General features: G+C 46.9%; 2 protein-coding genes across 4 annotated transcripts in view; one reads left to right on the forward strand and one right to left on the reverse strand.

The window, feature by feature from the left end:
• Mpp3 (MAGUK p55 scaffold protein 3) overlaps positions 1-5,858 on the forward strand; it is a 29,498-nt gene extending 23,640 nt beyond the window's left edge. For both annotated transcript variants that reach the window (XM_052756249.1, XM_052756250.1), the window contains exons 17-19: positions 1-77; positions 2,603-2,725; positions 4,821-5,858. The exon at positions 1-77 is cut by the window's left edge and continues 32 nt beyond it. In XM_052756249.1, coding sequence (XP_052612209.1) covers positions 1-77; positions 2,603-2,725; positions 4,821-4,997 — 377 coding nt within the window. In that variant the 3' untranslated portion in view covers positions 4,998-5,858. The remainder of the gene's footprint in view (positions 78-2,602; positions 2,726-4,820) is intronic.
• Positions 5,859-12,425: 6,567 nt separating this feature from the next.
• Positions 12,426-17,756, reverse strand: Cfap97d1 (CFAP97 domain containing 1). Of its 2 annotated transcripts, none has more exons than XM_052755819.1 (5): positions 17,633-17,756; positions 16,812-16,882; positions 16,433-16,551; positions 13,107-13,163; positions 12,426-12,471 (listed from the first exon to the last, which is right to left on the reverse strand). In XM_052755819.1, exons 1-5 carry the CDS (start codon positions 17,754-17,756, stop codon positions 12,426-12,428), a joined length of 417 nt encoding a protein of 138 aa, XP_052611779.1. The 2 variants fall into 2 exon arrangements, with proteins under 2 accessions (XP_052611779.1, XP_052611778.1); XM_052755818.1 differs by lacking the exon at positions 12,426-12,471 and adding an exon at positions 13,726-13,849.
• Between the last annotated feature and the right edge of the window lie 472 nt (positions 17,757-18,228).

The raw sequence follows: 18,228 nt of genomic DNA on the forward strand, positions 1-18,228 counted from the left end.
TCTATGGGACCAGCCTGGAGGCCATTCGCGCTGTTATGGCCAAAAACAAAGTTTGCTTGGTGGATGTAGAACCGGAAGTGAGTTCCTGGGCCATCTGGGCATGCGAGTCTATGGAACTTATAACCCAGGGTGGTTATCTGTTCTATGGAACACTTGAGATCAGTCTAAGGAAGTTTTAGCTCAGAACACTGATGTTAGGCATGCTTGATCCTCTCCTTGAGAATTGGATGAAAGCTTGATAGCCCCAAACAGGCCCTGCTGTTCTCAAGTACAGGATTAATTGGAGGGAGCCCAGGGACCCTCTGAGTAGCCCAGATATCCTACATGGAGCAAATCATACAACATACTACATGGTGGCACATGCCTGTAGTAGCAGAACTGGGGAGGCTGAGGCAAGGTGATGGTGAGTTTGAGGTCAGCCTGGGCTACACAGGAAGTACTTGTCTAAAAAAGGATAGGGATAGGTTATAGAGATGGCTCAGCAGCTCAGAGTGCTCGATGATCTTCCAGAGGACCTGAGTTCAGTTCCTAGTACCAGTGTCAAGTGGCTCACCACCTGCAACTCCAGTTCCAGGGGGATCTGACGCCCTCTCTGGACTCTGCTGGCATTGCACTCGCATGTGCCCATACCCACACGCAGGCACACACACATATGCAGTGGTTTTAAAAGTCCCTGGCTCTATTTGGCCAATTGTTACAGGACAGAAAATTATTCATGTGTGTTCACAGGCCACACTGTTGTTCTCCTTCCTTGCCAGTCTCCTGCCTCTACTGGAACAATTATGTGTAGTGAAGGAGAGGCCCCGGGGAAGAGTCGGGGAACAGCCTGACGTGTGCAGCGCTTCGAAGCCTGTCCCAGTTCCCCACAGCTGGAGATCTGCAGGCTCCGCAGGCATCTGGCCATCTTGACCTTGTCTTTCAGAAAAACTCCCTCGCTTTGAACTCAGCATAAGGATTTTTTTTTCCTACTACAGGAACAGTGTTTATGTTATGGTATAAACTGTGAGCTTTATTTTACCCGAGTCGGCTTGAAACACATTTCTAAAAGCACATTTTGCCTGGAAGGGAGCACCTCGCTTATTTGTGCTCCCTGTGAGTTGGTAGTTGAACATCAACGTGCTCCCTGTGAGTTGATAGTTGAACATCAACGTGCTCCCTGTGAGTTGATAGTTGAACATCAACGTGCTCCCTGTGAGTTGGTAGTTGAACATCACATCTGGAGACTGGAGAGATGGCTCAGCAGCTCAGAGCACGTACTGCTTTTGCAGAAGGCTGGAGCTCAGTTCCCAGTTTTCATGCGGGGTGGCTCATAGCTGCCTGTAATTACAGCTCCAGGGGGTCCGTCGCCCTCCTCGGGCCTCCTTGGGCCTCCTCAGGCACCTGCTCTCATAGGCAGGTGTGAGTGGGTGTGCTTTTACAAAGGACCTGGGTTCACTTCTTAGCACTACATGGTAGCTCACAAACTGTAACTCCAATTCTAGGGGGTCCAACCCCATCTTTGGGCCTCCGAGGGCACCAGGCACACACAGGCAAAACATTCATCCACATAAAAATAAAATAAATCTTTTTAAAACTATCAAAATACAAATGTTGAAGATTTGTTTGAAATCCTTATTTTATTTTTATGTGGATGAGTGTTTTGCCTGCCTGTATGTCTGGGCACTACTTGTATACAGTGCCTGAGGAGGCCAGAAGACGGCATTGGATCCCTTAGAACTGGAGTTAAAAATGTGAGCCACTGTGTGGGTGCTGGGAAATCGAAATTGGGTCCTCTGGAAGAGCAGGCCAGCCAGTGCTTCTGAGTGCTGAGTTATCTCTCCAGCTCCTCCAAGATTTTCATTTTTTTTTTTTCCGAGACAGGGTTTCTCTGTCCACAGAGAAACTGTGTACAGCCCTGGCTATCATGGCTTTATAGACCAAGCTGGTTCAGAACTCACAGAGATCCTCCTGTCTTTGCCTCCCGAGTGTGTGCACCACCACACCCAGGCTCTCAAATATTTTTTAAGATTTTATTGATTTTTGTGTGTATGCAGATAGGGCATAGAAATTCAACACCAGTGTTTACAGATAGAGGCCTTTACCCCGTGCAGGAGGCACACTCTGTCAGCAGTGTATTGTGGGAAAGCAAAAATCTGTGCTTGTTTCAAGTGACTCCATAGGTCATCCCTTCATTTACCTTGCAAACCTTTGCTTCTTTGAATATCAGAAGGGGGTCTGTGGAATGGCCCAGTCACACACAGCGTAGGCAGATTGATGGTAGATGACTTAAATGTAGCACACTGCGCCTCGTGCCCTTGGCTCAGCTATGGGCAGACACAAAAGAGCCCAAGGAGGTTAATTGACTTGGAGTGTCTCAGCTAAGAGAGACTGAGCTGAGGTCTGGACTTCTCCACTCTCCTCAAACAACCTGTCTGGCCCAGAGGAGTTCAGTGTCAAAGTGAAGGATGAGAGAATGTGGCTAGTCTGCCTGGTAGAAGTCCATCGTCTCAGGACTGACCACCAGGACCATTACCGTTGAGGACAGAAGCCCAGGAGAACTGAGCTTTTGGAATGTATGTGTTGCAAAAAAAAGCGTATAATTTTCTGGGACTTTTTTTTTTAGGCACTAAGACACCTGAGGACCCCTGAGTTTAAACCCTATGTTATATTTGTGAAGCCTGCAGTTCAGGAGAAAAGGAAGACGCCTCCTGTGACCCCAGACTCTGAGGACACAGCAGCTCCGCTTGTAAGTTTCAGGTTGATCTTGACCGTTTCTCCTTTGAAGGGGTACACCTAGCTGACTATGGATACTCCGAGGAAGAGGGACAGAGGGCATACCTTCTGCATAAGGCTATCTTTCCCTTTTATAAGACTAAGAAAAGATGATCACATGGCCAGAAGGTTCAAGGTGGGTGGGGACCATGCCTTCTAATCCAGGCAGGGTATCTTTGCCTGGACTCGCCACCCTCTATAACCTCATGTCAACATCCTCCCCTAAAAGGGAACTGATAGCTGTCAGGGGCCCTGTGTGAGTGCAACGGACCACACTGGGCTGTTGAATTTCTGAGTCAAACCCAAGTGTTGCATGTGTGTATGGAGTGTGTATGTGCAAGTCATATGTGCAGGGTGTATGTGTGTGCATGTACACAAGTGTAAGTATGGAGGTCAGAGGTCAGCTTTAGGTGTCTTTCTTCAGGAGTTGCCACCTTGGTGTTTTTGTTTTGTTCTACTAATGTGTGTGTGTGTGTGTGTGTGTGTGTGTGTGTGTGTGTGCGCTTGCGCACACGTGCATACTCTTGCTTGTAACAGTGGACAAAACGGGACTGAAGGTCCAGGGGCTGTATGGAGACACTTCAGAGGGCTTCTGAGTGTGCAAGTAGCCCTGGAAGAGAGATTGTAAAGCACCTCCCTGAGGAACCTGGGTTTTTCCCTCTTGACAGATAGAAGAAATGAGCTCAGTATATTCTTAGGTTTCCAGCATTTAAATTAAAAAAAAAAAAAAAAAAAGTCTGGGCCTTCGTCACTCATCCCGGAAATTACTGATGCCCACAGAAAAGTGGCAGAAAGAATTTTGGAAGTAGGTCTCCATGGAGGAGGCTAGGATTCCACCCTCCCATATGGCAGTGTGAAAACAGGTCCCTAGAAGCAGAGAAGGCAACAGAGGACTGCAGAGGGACAGAAAGGGATGTAGGTGAAGCCAGCGACAGATTCGATGTTGTGTTTTCTCGAGTAGACCTGCCCCCTTTCTCCACGAAGCAGGCTCGTTGTCTGCGCTACACAATTGAAATTCCAAATCCTAGGGACTCTGCATGAAGCACCACCAGGCTGGGTAAGGCAGAGTTTTGTGTAGATCTTAGTGCTAGGGTTGGAAAGGCAATGAGGTGCCCTAGGAAATGGGGAATTTGAGCAGAGTTGTCCCAAGGCTCTCTTAAGTCATTCTTCTTCCTTCTCTAGCCTGCTAACTCAGCCCTGGTGTAAAACAAAGAATCAATGGCTCCTTATGAATGGAAAAGTCAACACAGAGGATGCTTATAAGTGTCTGTGGGGGGCGGGGTGCTGAGGCCAGAGGCTGAGGTCAGCCATCTTCCCCTCTCCCTTCTCCATCCGATTTTTGAGGCAGGGTCTTGCTGAAACTGGGGCTTGCCATTTTGGCTAGTCTGGGCTGGCCAGCAAGCCCCTGGGGTTTACCTGTCTCTGCCTGACCCTGTTCTGTCTGGTGTTGGGGTTGTAGATGCGCACCCACCCAGCTTCTACACGGGTGTGTGATATCTGAACTTGGGTCCTCATCCTTGCGTGGCAGACACTCTACCTAATGAGCCATCTTTTCAGCCCCTCTTCTTTGTGTGTGTGATGCTTAGGATTGATCCCCAGGCCTCACATACATTAGGCAAGTGGTCTGCCACTAGTCAACAGACCTCTATTTTTTGGATACAGGGTCTTGCTTTGTAGCCCAGGCTGGATTGGAACTCATGATCCTCTTGCCTTAGCCTCCTAAGTACTAGGATTACAGGTGTGCACCGCCACAGCCAACTCCACACCTCTTTGGAAACATTTTTGGGTCAGTCAGGAATATGATGCTGACATTTATACACAGATATAGCAAGGCACCCCGAAACAATGGTTCTCAGTTCGGAGGTCCTCGGGATATTTTGTAAGTGAATGATTGTGTCTGTTGCCCATTGATTTCCTTCTGTGTGATATGCTTCTACTACTACACGCTACTCTCATGCTCACGGTTAAGGTTATCTATAGGACACAGGCATCCATTTGGCACATTAAATAAATGCAGGTTCTGACAGGGGAGTGTTCCCCCAGACTCCATACTGTCTCTTTCCTTGCAGGATGAACAGCAGCAAGAGATGGCCGCCTCTGCCACCTTCATCGATCAGCACTATGGGCACCTGATAGACACTGTGCTTGTGAGGGAGGACCTGCAGAGCATCTGCAGCCAGCTCAGAGCTGTCATAGAGAAGCTGAGCAAGGACACTTACTGGGTACCCATCGGCTGGGTGAGGTAACTTCATCCTGTAGCATCCAGTCTGGAGGGACCTCGAAGACCACATTGTCCAGCCTCCCTCATGTATTGTCAAGGAATCTCGAGTACAGAGAGGGGCAGGATTTCCCACAAACTCTCGTCACTGAGTTTTAGTGGGAAGCCTTGTTTGGTGTTGGATTTTTGTCTGTCTTTTTGCACTGCACCCCTTCGTGGGCTGAGTTGAAAGGGGGCGGTTCACAGGACAACATGTCGTTCATTAAAGTCTCGCAGGCAAGTTGGCCTTGATTCTTTGTACCAAAGCTATGAAGCCACTGTCTTTGGGGGTGGTGGTGGTGAATTTATAGAGTGATTTACAGTGATGTTTCAGCTTTATAAATGTGACACTTCTCTGGTCCAGCTTTGTTGGAAATTGTTCTCCCCGAGGGGATCTTCTGTGCAAATGAAGACCTGTCTTGCAGCACTGAAATATTACTTCAAAAAAAAAAAAAAAAAGGTTGTTTTGATCGTGCTTGCCGGGTGGTAGGGAAATTGATTCCCTGACTTTTCACGTAGTACACATACATGATGTTTTTCCTGCAAGACAGAGGCACACTTAACAGTCCGCATGGCTCACTAGACTATTCTACAATGCAGCAGTGCCTTCGGGGACTCTTGAGGAATGTCGGGCTGCCGGTCCCCTTTCTGAATACCCCCATGCCCCTGAAAGTGAGTCCTTGCTGTGTCTGTCCTATACTATCAGTTGTCCGTCATTACGCCTTGGTTCTAGGCTGACTCCATTTTCAGATTTGGGCTCCTGTTGTGCTAGATTGTGGGGAATCAGATGACCCCCCCCCATCTGTCAAAGCTGTGTCTAAGCCACAATAAATGAGTCCTGTGAAAAGTATATAGACTCAGAGTGCGGGTCTGTCGTGGTGTCTCTAAGCAGCAGTGATTTCTCAAGGGACTGTGACAGGTCATAGCAGCTCAGAGAATTTTACTTCTGATGAGCTACCAGCTACGTAAGTTCTGTGCTGGCTGTGATGCTGAGGAGTCTTGTGCATTATCTTCATAAATACACGAAGCCGATGACACAGCAATGTTACCGTTCATTCCCATTTTACAATTGAGGGGAAAAAAATGAGACTTAAGAGATTTGAAATCAAGTGTCCAGGTTTATACAGCTGAAAGACAGTACCAGGCTGAGGAAGCGTGTCCATACATAAAAGTGCTTATCATGCATGCCTAAGGACTTGAGTTCAAATCCCCAGAACCCACATAAAAGCCTCATTTGTAGTGTGTATTCATAACTGCAGTACTTCAGTCACGAGATAGGGAGCGGAAACAGGAGACTCTGGAAACTTTTCATCTGACTAGTCAGCACTTACATACCTACACACACACACATACACACACACATTGTGCACTTACACACATACCTGCACGTGCATAATGGTACAGCTGTATATATTTGAGCCTCAAAATTCCTCACACAAGATACGATCTTTAACCACTATGCCACACTGCCTCCTGCTTTTATGGGTCTATAGTGGAGCCTCCCTAATGAAATGACTGACTTGTGAGGAGTATATTCATAGCTGAAATAGTGTGCAGTGTGCTTATAACTTCTAGGACTAAAAGGATGCAGTTTTTACATGTGCAAGATGCCTTATCCCTACAATAGGCCAGGCCAACAGTGAAGTAGCAGGTAGGCCGTTTGCCGCCCATCTGCAAAATTCCAGCTAACTTTCTTGCACAAGAACTCTTGCAACTCTTTGGCTTACCACCAGGTAATCCACCGATCTCTTTTGTAGGACTTTCCAGCAAAAGAGCAGGTCCTTCTTATTGGATTTTTAGCAAGCGAAATAGCGACTTAACTCTTTCTCAGAAATCCAGGCCAGTGGGCAGCGGTGAGGTGGAACTGCCTCCTGAAGGATGGAGAACTGGAATCTTGAGTCCACTCCCAGGTAGATGACACTTTAGGAAGAGCGCATTCCTGGCCATCTCACATCTGCAGCATGGTGGAGACCTTACCTGGTTACAGTTCGATGTAGGTGACTTGCCCTCCAGTGTTGAGCACTGGGTGACTTTAAAAAAATTCATGTCATAATAAAAAGTCATTTTCTGCTTACTCCGTATTTTTAGCCAGTTCTCAGATGAGGTGGTAGAACTCAGTGTGGATTTTGAGGTAAGGCATGAAAATGGGCTTGGTTTATTTGCAATTAAAGTACCTTCCCTTCTCCCAGGACAAGTTATGTTCACAACTGTTTGTCTGCTATGAGATCCGTGGGAGCTGAGAGGATAGGGTCCCAGGGACAGGTGTCATCTGGAAGGCATGTTTTTGCTGTTTATACAAAGCAGAGAATGTTGTTACAAAATAAATAAATAAATAAATGTAATAGTTTGCAAATACGTATTGGTGGAGTGTGTGTAAATGCAAATCCAAGTCCAACCTAACCTGCAGTATGTGTGTTCAGAGCCCCCAGCAAAAAGGTTGGCAAAAGTTCCTCACTCCTAACCTGCACACCAGTACAGCTCTATCTATGCCTCTCAAGAATAAATGTTTCATTCCTTGGGTCTTTAAACACAGTTAAGTCCTTGGTCTGTGTCTATAACTATAGAAAATGTGAGCTCTAGAGGACTTTTCAAGATCAAGAATGTTAAATGGATCCTATACATGTTGCTACTGCCCATCCTGCCCCCGTGGCAGACATCACTCATCAATTACAGAACTCATCTGCCTTTGGCTCTTTCAACATAGTTCTCAGTATCAGTGCATGCCGTCCTTGATCCAGTGGTGAGTAGCCTGCCCTGCCTCCCAGCCCATTCCTTGCAAAAGAGAGATTTGAGGTTATAACCCCCTGCCAATGACAGCTCAGATGTGTTTAACCTCAGCCAATAGTGCCTTTATTATTATATGTATATCTCCAGTGCTTTACAGCATGTGGGCATTTAAACTGTGCGGGTACTTATCTAGTGCCACACCTGCCTTCTGTGCCACCAGCCACAGGATCAGGTGTCCAAGCAGTGATTCAATTATTTTTGCTTGCGTTGTGTGGTGTGTGTGTGGGGGGGTCTTTTGCCTTCGCATAAGTCTGTGTACCATGTGGGTGCTGGGATCCGATCTGGGTCTCTGGAAGAGCAGCCAGTGCTCGTAACTACTGAGTCATCTCTCCAGCTCCTGGTTTGCTCTTTTGAGGATAGATTTTAATAGGCTGGCCTCACCCCACCGGGCTTTGAATTCACGATCCTCCTGCCTCTGCCTCCTAAGTACTGGGATTACAGGCATAACAATGACAGCTCTTGATACGTTTAACAGTTACAAACTTCAGCATTCATATAAAGTCCGTTTGGGGATCAGACAGTTAAGAACCAATCAGCTGCATTTGTTTGGTGGATTGATCCACCCCTTCCTTTTCTCTGCCCTTTGAATATATTCTTTAAGCCTCAATTCCTTTAGTTAGGCCAGTGGTTTTAGGACAAGGCGGTATGGAGTCATTTTCATTTTTTCTTCCTCCACTACATAGAGTTAAACTTCTTGCATAAAGGAAGTCTGAGAACCGTAAAACCCGCCTAGGAACAGACTTGGAGTCTCTGGCAATGTGGTGGGTCCCCTGCACTTCCTCTGTGTCCCTCATAGCCTAGAGACTGGGCTATGGAGAGGCCTTACACAGAACCAACCTCAGGCAAAGACAAAAAAAAAATAAATGAGAAAATGAACGCTTGCTTCCCCAGGAGAAGAGAAGTCCATTAGAGTACAAGGCAGGAGGCCCCGCCGCCTTCGGGCCCGATAGCCCAAGGTCCTGGGTGGAGCAAATGTCTTTCTCTACAACATCCTAAGCAAGGAAAGACAGCCCTTGGCTTGCAGTTATGCCGACACTGTGCACACAGTGATATCAGTAATTAGTTCCCCCGAAACAAAAGGAAAAATAGAAAACCTGAGTGATGAGACAGACCTGAAAGAGAACCCATCAAAAGTCATGGAAGTAGGGAAGCGAGACAGCTCACTGAGTAAAGGCGCTTACCTCTGGAGCCCGGTGCCCACTGGAGTCCGGTGTCCTCTCTGGAGCCAGTGTCCTCCTCTGGAGCCAGTACCTTCTGGAGCCCAGTGCCCTCCCGAGCCCGGTGTCCTCTGGAGCCCGGGGCCCTCTCTAGAGCCCGGTGTCCTCTGGAGCCCGGGGCCCTCTGGAGCCAGTGCCCTCTGAAGCCCAGTGCCAAGATGTTAGGAGAGATGTCGCCACAGAGATGTCCTCTCTTTACACTTATGCCATGGTGCATGCCCTAAATGCATGGTACATAGATACATGGATACACGCACTCACACACTAATTATAATTTTTTTAAGTAATGGGAGCAAAAAATACAAAGCGAAACTTAAAACTTGGGTGAACTCAAAAGTGTGATATTTATTGTGTCAGAGTCCCAGCAGGTGACGACAAAGGTCAAGACAGTCATATGCAGAGAAACGGTGGCTGAACCAACACCCCTCCTGCCTCCCATTCTGGAGAAAGACAGCCTACAGTTCAAGAAGTAGACCGAATCAAATTTCAAGCATGAGTTGGGAGCCCTTCCACGTCCTATTTAATCTCCTAGAAACCGAAGATTGAGGGGGAAGAATACCAACCTTAAGAACAGCAGAAAATAGCCAGAAAGGAAAGTAATTCAGGTTCTATTTCTGCATCGGGAAGAAGTGGCAAGCACGTCACAATCCGAGGACAAAGAACTATTAATGCTGAAGCCCGCCATCGTGAGACTATCTTAGGAAGGAGGGGGATGAACAGTGTTCCCAGAGGAGGGACACAAAATTGTGGAGACCTGCTCCAAAAGCAGCTCTAAACAAAAACGTGAACAGAGGAAGGAGCGGAACGTCCAGAAGGGATGAGCCAAAGAGCTAGAACAGACCCACACCTTTTCAGCTTCTTTACCCCACACTAGCTGGGCAAAACAAAGTAACCATCTTCTGTGGTGCTGGATATTCATGCAGAAACCACTTTTGCATTTTATGACTTGGGGGGGCATTTTCGAGACAGGGTTTCTCTGTGTAGGCCTGACTGTCCTGGAGCTCACTCTATAGACCAGGCTGGCCTCAAACTCAGAGATACGCCTACCTCTGCCTCCCCAGTGCTGGGAGTGAAGGCATTTGCTACCACACCTGGCTCATTTTTGTATTTTAAAAGGAATGAGGAGGGCCTGAGAAGATGGCTCAGCGGCTAATGTACTTGCCATGCAAAGCTGAAGACCTGGGTTCAAATCCCCAGAGCCCAAATAAAGTTGGCATGGTAGCTTGTGTCTGTAATTCCAGCCTACTGGTGGGCAGAGACAAGAGAATTCCCAAATGCTCAAGGGTAGGTTAGTCTGGTACACACAACAGCTAACGACAAAAAGACCCTGTCTCCAACAAGGTGGGAAAAGAGATCTGACACTTAGGTTGTCCTCTGACCCCAACACACACATCATTTAAGAAATAAAGAGGGCCAGGCAGTGGTGGTGCACACCTTTAATCCCAGCACTCAGGAGGCAGGGGCAGGTGGATCTCTGTGAGTTCCAGGCCTGGTCTACAGAGTGAGTTCCAGGACAGCCATGCCTCTGTAGAGAGACCCTGTCTCAAAATAAATAATAAACAAGCAAATAAATATAAATAAATGAATGAATGAATGAGAGTAGAGAAGAGTATTAAAACATGGATTTTTAAACAGCAGTGGTTATGATGATGTCCAATAAAGCAGACCAGAGGAAGACAATCACTAGCGACAAACAGAGGAGATTAAAAGAAGATAAATCAACATACCAAGAAGACACAGTGATCTTAAAGGAGTATGCACCCAAGGGGAGAGCTTCAAAACCTGTGACAGTGAAGTAAAAATGGACAGGACTGGGAACTGGGCCGTTAAGAGCGCTTGCTGCTCTTTCAGAGGGACAGGGTTCATTTTCCAGTACCCACACAGGGTGGCTCAAAACAACTTCTAAATCCAGATCTGGGAGACATGACAGCCTCTTCTAGTCTCTGTGGGCACCTGCACATGTGTGCATATACACACACCAGTGAGAGTAAACTCTTTACATTGATAGAGCTGAATGGAAAAAATTGATAAATCCACAAACATTGGGAATTTTGCTACCCCGCTTTCAGTGATTGATAATACTAAACTCAGTACACTCGCCTCGCTAGGCCATATCCTGGATCATGAGGTAACCTTAAAAAGCTTAGAAGAATAGAAGTCATAGGATATGCTGTCTGGGTTTAGTGCAATCGAACTAAAGATCAGTTAACACCACAACAAAAGGAAAACGTCAAACATTTGAAATGGTGCTTGATCCAACCAAATGTCGGGGTAGGTCAGAGAAGTCTCTACAGGGACATGGGCTCTCTCAAGTGTTGGGAATAGGCATTTAAGCAAAGAGAGTCAGATTTTTCAGCCAGAGAGGACAAGCATAAAACGTAATGGGAAGAGAGAACTGGGGATATAGTTAAGTGGGTAGAATGCTTGCCTAGCATGCATGAAGCCCTCGGGTTGATGCCCAGTAGAGTATAAATCCAGCATGGGGGCCCATGCCTATAAACCCAGCACTGGGGAGGTAGAGGCAGGAGGATCATGAATGTAAGATTACCCTTGGCTAGTTAGCAAGTTCAAGGCCATATATAACTACAAATTAGGACCTGAGAAGATGACACGGTCAAGTGATTACAGCACAAACTGAAAACCTAAGTCTGGATCTTTAGCACCCACGTAAAAGCCAGGTGTGGGGGTGGTACAGAGACTGGCAGATCCCTGGAGCTCAGTGGCTGGCTCTCCTAGCTCAATCAGTGAGCTCTGGGTTCAGTGAGAGACCCTGTCTCAAAAACAAGTGGTCAAAGAAGACATTGTCAGATGGTCTCCACACCTCGGGCACATGTGCATACACACACACACACACACACACACACACACACACACACACACACAGGCGGACTTCTCCTGTGCTGTGGCCACTTCCCAAATAACCAACATGGAGACTCAATTACTAATGCTTGGCTGATAACTCAGGCTTGTTACTAGCTTGTTGCTAACTAACTCTTACACTTAAATTAACCCTTACTTTTTATCTATGCTTTGCCACATGGCTTAATACCTTTTCTTAGTACGGCATGCCCATCTTGCTCTCTCTGCATCTCCCAGTGACTCCTCTGACTCCACCCTTCTTCTTCCCATCATTCTGCTAGTCTGGTTGTCTCCCCTATAATTCCTGCCTGGCTACTGGCCAATCAGCATTTTATTAAACCAATTCGAGTGACAAATCTTTACAGTGTACAAGAGAATTATTCCACAGAGCACTTGCGCGCACACACACGAATACACAGGCGTATGCAGAGAATACAAATAAACGGCTCATCACGTCCTTCTGTTGGCTTGCCCTGTTTTACATGCCAAGCTTTATTGTAACATCCTAAGATGGGGCATGCAGTCGCTCTGGAGTGCCTTGAGATTCTAAGCAGTCAAGAAATCCTGGGTCTTCTCTGTGTCTTTCCCATGATGAGTAACCTTATGTCCAGAGGAAGGGAGGGGTAGGAGAGTTAAGAGGAGGAGGGGCCAGAGGAGGAGGAGGAAGGAGGGGATACCCACAGTAGCACTATTCTTTGGAGAGTCTGGGTATCCACTTCTTCCTTCCTTTAAGGCACAGAGCCATGTTACTAATCATATCTAATAAAATGCTCAAATGGCCATGCTTTTTACCAGTCATGGGCCTTAGACCTAGCTTTCAAGCCTAGGTTTCTTGTTAAGTTTTTAAAAATTTAAAGGATTTTAAAAATTATTATTGTTGGAGGGAGCTCATGTGGAGGTCAGAGGACGTTTGTGGAGTGGGTTCTCTCCTTCCACCTTTCCACGGGGCTCTGGAGATCAAACTCAGCCATGTCTATCAGGCTCACAGCTTCACCTGCTGAACCATCTCACCCTCCCCTGCTAATGTCTTAGTGGCACAGATCACTTCCCCTTAGACTCCCACAAAGCCTCAAAGCTGGTGGCAGAAAAACATCATTTCCAGAGACGTTAAAGAGCTCTGGGCTCCCTGTGTGGGTCTTCATCTCCTCCCGAGCTGAGCCTTCATTGGTCATCCATGGAGTTGTCAGGACTTTGGTAGTACGTGCTATCAATGTGCTATCATAAAAATGACATACCTATTCTTGCTGGGAGATAAGGTATCTTGTTGTGTTTCTGATATAGCGCCTTGAATTCTTGAAGGAAAAAAAAATCAGAAAGGATTACCAATGTGGGCACACGGGTATGAGAGCTGAAATTCTAAATCCTAAGAATGGCTTAGAAAAGGTGGGGAGAGGGGGGCCTTTAAAACACTGCTCACAGCTCCCCTGAGCTTTACTGCCTTGCTTGTTTGTTGAGGCAGGGTCTCAATACTAAGTAGTCTAGGCTGTCCTCAAATGAGTCATCTTCCTGCCTCAGCCTCTGTACCAATCCTCCCTAGTTTGAAGAATCGTCTCTAAATGGGGCCGATCAACCACACATAGGATCATACTGCCCTCCCCCATGCTTATGCATTCAGCCTTTCTTATGAGTTGGGGTGGGGGGGTGTGCCCAGTGTTTTCTGAAATTGACTGGGTAGTTATCACTAAGATGCCTTTGGCCGTTCCACAGTTTGCATCCAGGAGCTGTGTTTGTTGTGTGGGTTTTTCTCTGAGTGACTGATGATTGACATGATCTAGCCGCAAAGGGATTAGCCTCTACGCTGAGCACAGACTAACTTCAGGTATCCCTGGAACTATGACAAGAGTGGCCACGTACCTGCCAGTCCACCTCCGATGTCCTGCGGTCATAGTGGGGTTTGCGGTCACCCAGCCTCTTTAGAATGCCCTGGTTTTCCATGGTGATTCTCACTAGCTCTCGGTTCCTTGCTTCTCTGTTTAAGCTGAAAAACACAAAACCAGTGTGGGTGAAGAAGAAAGCATTTCTCCTGGATGGGACGAAAGAGGAGAGGAAAGCCTAGGACAGTGTGCACTCCGGAAAACACAGGAAGCATTTACAGGTCTCCGTTAGTAGCCCTCAGCCCCATTGCCTGCTGGAAGAGCCTAATGTGTTGATATGGGAGAGAGCTTAGGTCTTAGTGTTGAGCTAGACTACACGCCAACTCTATATGACCTCATGGTGCATAAGACAATTGCTTTCACCCTGGGTCTTGCCCTGAGAGACTCCACTTCACTAACAGCTTTTGACTCTATTTTGAGGATAGAAGAAGATGAGGCTGTTCCTCATCTTTGAATAGCACTGTCTGTCCAGTGCCACTCACATGTCACAGACTGCTAATCTACTTATTCTGGAGTAGAGAGGTTCCCGTTCTGGACATTCATAGAGGGGAACTGGAGTTGCAGAAGCACATGGGTGCATTAGATCCTCAAGAGAAACACTAAGCTCAAGAACTGGACTCAGGGGCTGGAGAGATGGCTCAGAGGTTAAGAGCACTGGCTGCTCTTCCAGAGGTCCTGAGTTCAATTCCCAGCAACCACATGGTGGCTCACAACCAACTGTAATGAGATCTGGTGCCCTCTTCTGGCCTGTAGTCATACATGCTGTATACATAATAAATAAATAAATCTAAAAAAAAAAAAAAAAAAAGAACCAGACTGAGGAAAGGGTGTAGCTCTCTCACCCAGACCCCATAAAGAAGGTGACAACTTGTTTTAGATGTTGATGGTCCCAATTACCTGTCATCTGACCAGATATGTAGGTTGATACTTGAATTGTATCTGGTTTTCCTGTTCACCCATCTGGGCCTGAAATCTACCAGTCCACCCATCCAGACCAGGTCTGACCCTTTTGCCTCAGAAGCTGGCCTCAACTCTACAGCTCAAGCTGACCCTGCTACCTGATTCTTCTGCCCTTAGCCCCAGCAGCCTCTCTAAGACCCCCATCTGGGTTATCTCATCAAGACAGAGACACGAGTCCTTATCAATCTCCCAGCTCTGGCCTCTCAGGCCTTTAAAATATGTACGTGACTTTCTTCTTTGTCATCATTCTGCAACCTACACATGTACATGCATAAGGAGACATTCACTGTATGGCCATGTAATGTGTAGTCTGAGAGTTAATATAGTAATTAAGATAGGAATAAGAAGTCCTGTTGATCTCAGCCAGGGTGATTCAAAAACAAAGTGGCAGTGTTTGTCAAATTGCTCTCAACGATAGCTCAGGACTTGTGAATTTATTATTGATAAATACAGATGTGTGGAAAGACACAAATGTGTTCATCTAGGTTTCTGACAAAATGCTCATGAGCTCAGCATGTTGTTAACATTTACCAAGGATTATATAATGTGAAACCAGGACTGGAAACTTGGTTTATATAAGCATGGAAGGCTCCCTATGGATAATGCATACATGCCTGGAGTCAAGTTTCGGTTTATCTCCCTACCCTTGACTTTCAGTTTTGTTTGAGATCTCCTGGTAGATATAGGAATTCTGCCTTCCCCTCTCCTCCCTCTACACATACATGCCACCATTCCCTGGTGTACGCTTTCCTACCCCTTATCACACTGCTGTAGTAGGGTTTTTACAAACATTACATCTTAGATTGCAAGTGTTTGGGGTTGGGAAATAATGTTCCTTATCTCATTTCTCTATTGCTGGAGGCACCTAGCGTGTAGCACTTGGTCAAGGGTTTTCGTGGAACTGATTGTTGGAGTGTCATAGCATAGTCTTGGTTATGATGCTAAATCTAATCAGATTGTGGATCCCCCAAAATCCATATGCTTGACTGCTAACTCTCAAGGTGATGTTAAGAGGTGAGGTTTTGAGGATGGGATTAACACCCTCATAAAAGAAGTTGGGGGGATGGGTGGTAGTGGCTCATGCCTTTAATCCCAGTACTCAGGAGGCAGAGCCAGGCGGATCTCTGTGAGTTCAAGGCCAGCCTGGTCTACAAAGCAAGATCCAGGAAAGGCACCAAACTACACAGAGAAAACCTGTCTCGGAAAAAAAAAAAAAAAAAAAAGAAAAGAAAGAAAAGAAATTGGGGGAGCAAACTCCTGCCCCTCTGCCATGAGGTTCCAATGCAAAGATGGCTGTCTCTGAAGAAAGCAAACAGCCTCCACACCAAGCCAACCCAGAATCCACTGGTGCCTCCCTCTATCTCTGGATTCCCCAGTCTCCAGAACTAAGAAACAAACTGTTGCTCACTGCCTTGCACCTGAACCAAGTCTACATGTGAGCATTCTGCAGAGGTACACACGTGTGTGCTTGGGACAAGCTCTGAGGAGAGCTAGGGGGACTCTCTTAAAGGACAGCAAAGGTAGACTTGAACTCTGGGGAAAGGTTCCTGCTTTCAGGGAAGCTGTCAATCTTGTAGCGTGGTCTCTTGCTTCTCTCCATAAGAACATCCTTTGAGTAACCCTCTCTGGCTCAAACCCAAAGGGGAGGTTGCGTTTCCTTGGCTCAAACCCAAAGGGAAGGTTGCGTTTCCTGAGAGTGAAATGCGGAGAGAGAGAGAGAACACTACCTTTTCGAAAGATACTCATTCCAGCAGTCCACCTTGGCGGGGCCGCGATGGGCGTTGGCGATTTTCTGGCATAGTTGTTTATTTTCATATTCGATTTTGTCAATTCTCTTTTGTTCACCCTGGCAAGAAACCCCGCCGTGGTGACGTCACCACTGTGCTGCCTCCACACAGTGCCTCACCCCAGTCACCTTCCTCTGGGACTTGGAGGAAAAGGGGCCACACCGAGAGCCCTGGTGGAGCCTGGTGCAGAGCTTGGGGAAACTGGGGGTGAATAGCAGGGGAGGAGTGCTAATGAATCTTTAGTTCGGTGGGTATTTAGAAGGCTCCAGAAATTGGGTCTCTTTAGAACAAAGATTTTTTTAAAAATTCAGTAAAATACCTGGAGTTTGCTCAATTTTAAAATGTGATGTGTGTGCGCCACTGGAGGTTTGGTATCGACAGCAGGCTTCACTGGAGGACAAAGAGCATCATTATAGTTCAGGATCCTAACAGCTTTAGGAAACTACCAGGCCACCCGACCCCAACCGCTGAACATTCCGCTTTTGAGTTCTGATGGAGATCCAGTCTAGCAACTTCAATTAGGTTTAATTTTCCCCTCTTGACATCTCTGGAGAATTTGAGATGGCTTCGTAGTGAGGGCTACCCAAAGATGGGCAGGGGAGCAGCTCGGTCAAGAGTGCCAGCCGCTCAGCACACCAGAGACCCCGGGTTTGATTCCACCCCCACCCCCACCCCATTGTCTAAACCGAAGTGGTGACATGCAGGCCTGTAATCCCAGCATTCCAGAGGTGGAAGCCGGACAACCAGGTGTTCAAGGTCATCCTTGACTCTCAGTCAGCTCCTGGCCCACCTTGGCTACGTGAGCCCATCTCAAAATTCATAGAGATAAATTTCCTTTCAATCTAATGAAATAACATTTTTTTTCCATCCCTTCCCAGCATTACTAGATAGTCTATTGGGCACTGCACTCACATTCTCTAACTTTGGCTCTGAAAAGTTTAAACATTGCTTCTTTCTCGCACACAGACACTCAGGTAGAAAGTAAATTTTGTCACTGATCAGCATGCCCTCTTGGCCAAACTCAGGCAGATAAGGCCATATCACCCCAAAGCCAGGGCTAGTGTAGTCTCCTGGCACCACCTCTACGGTGGATCCTTTTAGAGCTTCAAACAGCGATGCCCACCCCACCTGCCCACATACCAATTTGTACTCTATTCTTGTGTAATATGTAATGGCCAAAGTCCAGTTTCTTCCTGAAGGTTGTGCTTTGCCTATGATTAGAGACGATAACAGGGTAGGCCAGGTAATCCAGGGAATTGTTCATTTTCTCCTCCTAGTCTCACTTCAGAAATGAGACACCTTGACTCCTCTGTGAGGCACTTAGCTGTCCCTATGACAGGGTGTCATAGATACCCAGTTGTGACATCAGGGACAAATCTCAGTGGAGGAACAGGAGAAGAGCATGCCTAGCTGTCTCTGGGCACCTACAAATTTTTAAGTTGAGATAAAATTTCTGTATGTTGATGGGGTGCGGAATAATCCGGTACTTATATGCCCTGTGTTACGACTGGATTAGGGTAAGTAGCACCCCTCTCTCCCCTCAAGCAGTTACAGTTCTGTGCTGGACTTTCGGTTTTGTGCTAATCAGGTCCACGTCAAGATGAAGGGAAGCGGGCTTTGAAGCTCCCCACCCGTCTGGAAAGTTGATGTTGCAAGGCTGGAAATGTCTGGTGTGGAGGGCCCTGGCTAGCTAGCACAGGCAGACACCCAGGGAAAGAGGAATTCCAGCCCTCATC

The sequence above is a fragment of the Peromyscus californicus genome, unplaced genomic scaffold (genome assembly GCF_007827085.1).
Source record: "Peromyscus californicus insignis strain IS unplaced genomic scaffold, ASM782708v3 Scaffold_3__1_contigs__length_106647218, whole genome shotgun sequence".
In the NCBI taxonomy this organism is placed as follows: domain Eukaryota; kingdom Metazoa; phylum Chordata; class Mammalia; order Rodentia; family Cricetidae; genus Peromyscus; species Peromyscus californicus.

Bases quoted from the DNA above. Each gene is read 5' to 3' on its own strand.
- Cfap97d1 (XM_052755818.1), bottom strand. From the start codon at position 17,756: ATGAACAATTCCCTGGATTACCTGGCCTACCCTGTTATCGTCTCTAAT. The intron at 16,552-16,811 runs GTATTTTACTGA...GTTTCTTGCCAG, and splicing joins TAAAATTGAGCAAACTCCAG to GGTGAACAAAAGAGAATTGA. The intron at 13,164-13,725 runs GTACGTGGCCAC...TTTTCCTTCAAG, and splicing joins CATCGGAGGTGGACTGGCAG to AATTCAAGGCGCTATATCAG.